Source organism: Corvus brachyrhynchos, unplaced genomic scaffold (genome assembly GCF_000691975.1).
Source record: "Corvus brachyrhynchos isolate BGI_N302 unplaced genomic scaffold, ASM69197v1 scaffold17, whole genome shotgun sequence".
Taxonomy (NCBI): domain Eukaryota; kingdom Metazoa; phylum Chordata; class Aves; order Passeriformes; family Corvidae; genus Corvus; species Corvus brachyrhynchos.
Window position 1 is genome coordinate 16,960,747 of NW_008240046.1, and position 5,090 is coordinate 16,965,836.

At 50.7% G+C, this 5,090-nt stretch overlaps 1 protein-coding gene across 3 annotated transcripts in view; it reads left to right on the forward strand.

Moving 5' to 3' along the window:
• The first annotated feature begins 1,587 nt into the window (after positions 1-1,587).
• Positions 1,588-5,090, forward strand: part of LOC108449165 — a 20,145-nt gene continuing 16,642 nt past the window's right edge. Inside the window, exon 1 of one of the 3 annotated variants that reach the window (XM_017744658.1) lies at positions 1,588-2,366. In XM_017744658.1, the coding sequence (XP_017600147.1) occupies positions 1,800-2,366 (567 nt within the window). In that variant the 5' untranslated portion in view covers positions 1,588-1,799. The remainder of the gene's footprint in view (positions 2,367-5,090) is intronic. The other 2 variants (XM_017744659.1, XM_017744660.1) reach the window with 2 other exon arrangements.

The following is a 5,090-nucleotide window of genomic DNA, read 5'->3' on the forward strand; positions in this document are numbered from 1 at the left end:
CGTTTATCAAAGGGGGTAGCCAGGTTAAGAACGAGCCGGGAGAGTTGGAGGCCGCTCTAAAACCAGACGATTCCCTACCCAAACGGCAGTGCTGCTGGCAAGGAGATGGCTTTGCACCTGCTATTAAATCCTAATGAATCGCCTCTAATTGAGAGCTGGGGCTGGCTGGCGGTAACGCTGAGCAGCCAGCGTGGAAGCCTTGGCTCAGCGGGACCCAAGACCACGTTTGATGCGCTTATTTTGACAAACTTCTTACTTTACGATTTTTTATGTTTCGTATCACTCTATTTTTTTCCCTCAAGGAGATAAAAAAAGTAATAATTGAATAAATACAACTTAAGCCTCCACTGGCTGTTCGCAGTCTTGGACGGCTGACACTTGTCCAGCTGTACATTACAATCAGTGCTACTACCAGGAAGGAGGGACGGGGGGGTGGATGAGAAAGCTGTTCATCTCGTCTCCAGAGGAAAAAGATAATGTTAGACAATTTATCTGAAGGATTAAATTCTCGCGGTAAAACATGCTTGCCAGGAGGAGGGAGAAAAGAAAAACAAAGCCCTGTGTGACCCTAAAAATAATTTTTAAAATACTTCAATTTCTTTGTTCCAGCAGAATAAAATAAAATAAACCCCCTAAGATACCGCAACGCTCCTCTGTGTCTATCTATAATCTCGAAAGGAAAAGGAACATTTCCTTTCTGAATCAGTGCAAACGGTATGCTGTGAGCTCGGCTTCCCACCACAGCCACCGACCCAGGGGGTCGGGAGAGAGTAAGCGAATTTAAAAAAAATTGTTACAGAAAAAAAAAAAAAAAGCTGCGAAACAAGCCCTAACCGAAAAAAAATCCCAGCAAAATCCTATTTCTGCCCTTTATGGCAGACCTCTGACTGGTGACGGCTCTGTGGCAGGGGTGTCCCCGGGGACTCCCCTGTCCTGAGGCTGGAGCCGCCTCCCCGCCGACAGAGGCCGTGCGGATCCTGGCGGAGAGCGGCCCGTACCCTGCGGACTGCGTGGGCAAGGAGCAGGGCTCTGCAAGCCGCAGGGCTGGGGCCGGGGGCCCGCCGCCCCTGGAGCGGCCTTCTGGGAACAGCAGTAATGTGTTAGCGAAACAATGGGGATCAGCGGGCCCGCATCTCGGAGCCCTTCATTTGCTAACCGTGGAGGCTGTTCAAAGCAGAAACAAGCCCCTGCGTTGCCCAAAGGACTCGGGAGAAAAATGTACAATTCTATTTTGGTGCAGAGCAGTGGAATCGTTTTGCCGTCCGGTCTATTGAACAAACATGTGGGGGTAATAGAGAGGCCGACTCTCCTATAGGGGTCCCTATTTGTATGCCATATGTGGATTTAGGCTGCAACAGCTGCGTATAATGAACCTCTTAAAAAGATAAATACGTGTGCAAACCCAGAGAAGTTTTCTAAAACTGGCCTAAAAGATAATGAAATGTTCTGCCAGAGAATACAGGAGGCGGAAGAGATTTAAAAAAATAATAATATTAGGTGCTCCCCCGACAAGCCTCTAGCGTTCGCAAAGTTGCTGGCAGCGCTGCCCAAAGGAGGACCCCGGCAGCTGGGGGGGTGCAGGAGGCCGGGGACGCCCGGGGGTCGGGCGGCGATGGGGGGAGGTGATGTCTGGAGCGGTCTGGCAGGGGCGAGCCGAAGCACACGGCTTGGCCTTGACTACCTCTCTCCCAAATCTGGTTTTCATAGAGCCGCGCAGTAATTACCTAAAGCCATAACTGTCTCCGAAATTATTCATTAAAGTCATTCCCGAGAATCTCGCGGCGCGAGAGCCTACATTTATGGCTTTTGCGCCCTCAGAGCATGACATCGCCTCTCGCCTTGCGCCCTCGGCGGCCGAGCGTTCAGCATCGCGGAGAGGAAGGGGGAGACAGGGTTGCTCTCTCTTGCCTTCCTCTCGGTGTATTTATTTGCGGGGGCTCAGGTTGCTTTCCCCCTTTTGGCGAAGGAGTGCGATGCAAGCCGGCAGATACCTTGGGAGCGAGGAGGGTATTTTGGGGAGTTGCAGTGTTGTGCGGAAGATCATGTCTGTGCCCTGTGGTGCTGTCAGCGGTGACAGATCCCAGATGCAGTCGCTACTGTATGGCAGATTGAGTTTCTCAGCAGAAAACTCTCTCCCTCCCTCCCAAACGTCTTCAAAAACCTTCTCCAGATACTGCGGGTCACTTCGGCTCAAACGGGGAGAGAAAGGGGGGAAAAAAGGCTTTTCCTCTCTCCTCCCTCTCTCTTCCTCTCGCCGGATCTCTCTGGGGTGCGCGGGGGGCCATGCCATGCCCTTGTGCACCCGGGGGCCCTCTCACCCTCGTCCTGCTGAGAACCCGTCGCCGAACACGGGGACCGTGGTCCAGGTAAGCGGGGGGTGGCGGGGAGCGGGGCCGAGGCCAGCGGCCGAACTGATCCCCAGAGCCGGTCCCTCCTCTCCCGGTCGGATCTCGCTGCCTGAAAGGAGCTGCCCGCAGCTGGGGGGCTGAGGGGTCCCCTTGTCCCAGACGCGGGGACAGGGTGGGAATGGGGAGACAAGACAAGACCCCTCGCCGTGCCCCGCCCGCTGCGGCGGGAGGCAGCACTCGGATCCGCCCAAAGCCCCCGACCCGGAGGGGCTCGGGCTACCGGGCATGGTAGCGAAGCGGCGTGAATCTGGGAACATTAAACGGGGGACGGGAGGAAGAGAGGGAGGAGTAGAGGAAGGGTAGCCGGCGGGCGCTGGGAGCACACCCGGCCGGCTAGCCGGGAGCCGGGAGGACGGGCCGACTGCAAACCCACAGGGGCCGGCAGCTGCTGTCCCGGTAAGCGGCGGAGGGAGGGAGATCCCCCCTCTTCCCTCCTCCCAGCTTTTTTTTCACCTCTTCACGTAAATGCAAGAGGCTCGTGTTTTAACAGCTCTGGAAAGTCATCCTCCTCTTCGAGACATATAATGAATTTCAACATTCCTGTCCTCCCACCTCCCTAAAATATTGATGCCCCCCGACTGCCAAAATCAGAGGCCGATCGGCTGCAGTGTCTCCTCCTGGAGCTCTTCTCCCCCTCCGCGCAAATGGGTGATGTTTGAGGGCTCGTTGTGGACCGTGATTGTGTAGCCCTCTCCTCCCCGCCTTAGAGGAGCAATGTCCATGCAATGTATGGCACCAAGGAGGACTCCCGTCCGTGGATGAGTCCTCAAAACACTTTGCAGGACTGCGGGGAAGGTCCGCTGCTCCCGACGGGCGATTTGGCGTGGCAGCCCTGGGGTCGGAGTAACCCCGTGTGAAGTGCCCCGGACCTCGTTCCCCAAAATTTCCCTCTGGATGGATGCAACCTCATTCTGTTCATGCCTCTTGGAAACGGTTTCAACTAGCTACTCTCTCGGTCTTTCCTTCCCCAAATGAATCTAAAGGCTTTCATTCAACTGCTTGCCTACTCCTTCCCCCCTTTGTCTTTTTTTTTTTTTTTTTTTTTTTTTTTTTTTTAAGGCAACTCTTGCCTTTAGCAGAAGTATAATTGTGACCCTGCCTGATCCACAGAGCCTCCTGTTGGGAGCAGTTAGCTGTGGTTACATTAGGCCAAAGGACCTCCCAAGTGGCGGTGGCCTGGGTGTCATAGGAAGGGACTCTGCACATTGTCCATTCTTTCTCATCAAAGTCCCAGGCACCGTGGAGCCAACAGTTTGGCGAAGAAGGAAAATAGTAAACAAGCCTTTCCCCTCCCTTCCCAATCCAACAGCCCTGAGATCTTCCTGGGATGCAGAAAAGGGAACAAACTTTTTCATAACTTCAGCTCTACGGTGTGATTTACATTTCCGGCTGCTCTGTCAGAGTGGCAGTAATTTACAGCCTGATAAAAAACACTTTTACAACACCAGAACATGTTCAAGTGGTGGCTTACTATGCAAATTTTTTTTTTTTTAAATACGACACAGGCAAAAAAAAAGTTCGGTTTCCTGCCTTTTTCCACCGTGATTGTTTGAAGAGTCAAATGGCTTGAAGTTATAGTGTAGGCAAAAGAAAAAAAAAAAGGAAAAAAAAAGAAAAAGTAGGAGCTGGCTGAAGAAAACAGGCATGAAGTAAATCCTGGGCTTTTTTTTTATATGCTGTGTGTTATACATCCACGTTTCTCCTATTTCTCTAAGGTTTTCATTGAACGGATACTTCTATTATCGTGCTCTCTGGCCAAACGCTGTTAGTCTTGCCCCAGGGATTGCTTTCATTTAGCCAAGTAGCTATTGTGTTTAAACAATTTCTTTCCTTTAATAATTCATTTCTTCTCCGGAGTCTGAAGTCGAGTGGGTCTGGTAGCGTTTATGAAAGGGGGAGCATCTTTTATTCAGTTCTAATACCGGGGTAATAGCGTTATCCCTTCTTGAGGAGCATTCAGTTTGTTCCAGCCAGGCTTCTTCACTGGGCTAGGGCAGGACGGGTCTGGTAACTAATGTACAACATCCCTATCCTGGTAGGAACGATAAAGTTTAGTAAATTACAAATATGTGAATTTGGCAGACAGTTAGGGATGAAAATGATCAAACGATTTAAAAAAAAAGGGGAAAAAAAAGGCAAGCAATGAATAAACCACATGTAGCAGTTGCTGCTTTCATGACTTTGGTAATTATTTACACCTGAATCATAGTTTTCTCCAGCCACGGTTTCAAAAGTAAACCTTTAAAGAATTTAATTATTTCCAGTTTTCGGCAAAAGAGATGGAAAAAAAAAAAAGTATGTTAGTGAGCAACTGCTGTCTCCCGAGCTCTCATAAAAGGCTTTATGTACATTTTCATCCCAAAGACACAAGCAGCCCTTCCGCGTCCCCCCCTCCCTCCATACAGGAGCGCTCACTGTCATCTGTGCACGTATTTACGGTCTAATGAGAGAGTCCTGAGGCTCACATGGGACGGTGCCGCTGCATATATATGTATGTGAATATATATCACACATACATTTGCCTCTGTGTGTGCGTTCAGTCGAGGCGCGGTATTGGAGCCTTGTGTGGGTGAACTCCCTGGCTCCTTCCTTCGGCTCTATAATAGCTCTGTTATTTTTACTAAACGATCAGGATGGCTCTACGTGACCCTTCGTCATTTAAAAACCATTTTCTATCATTGC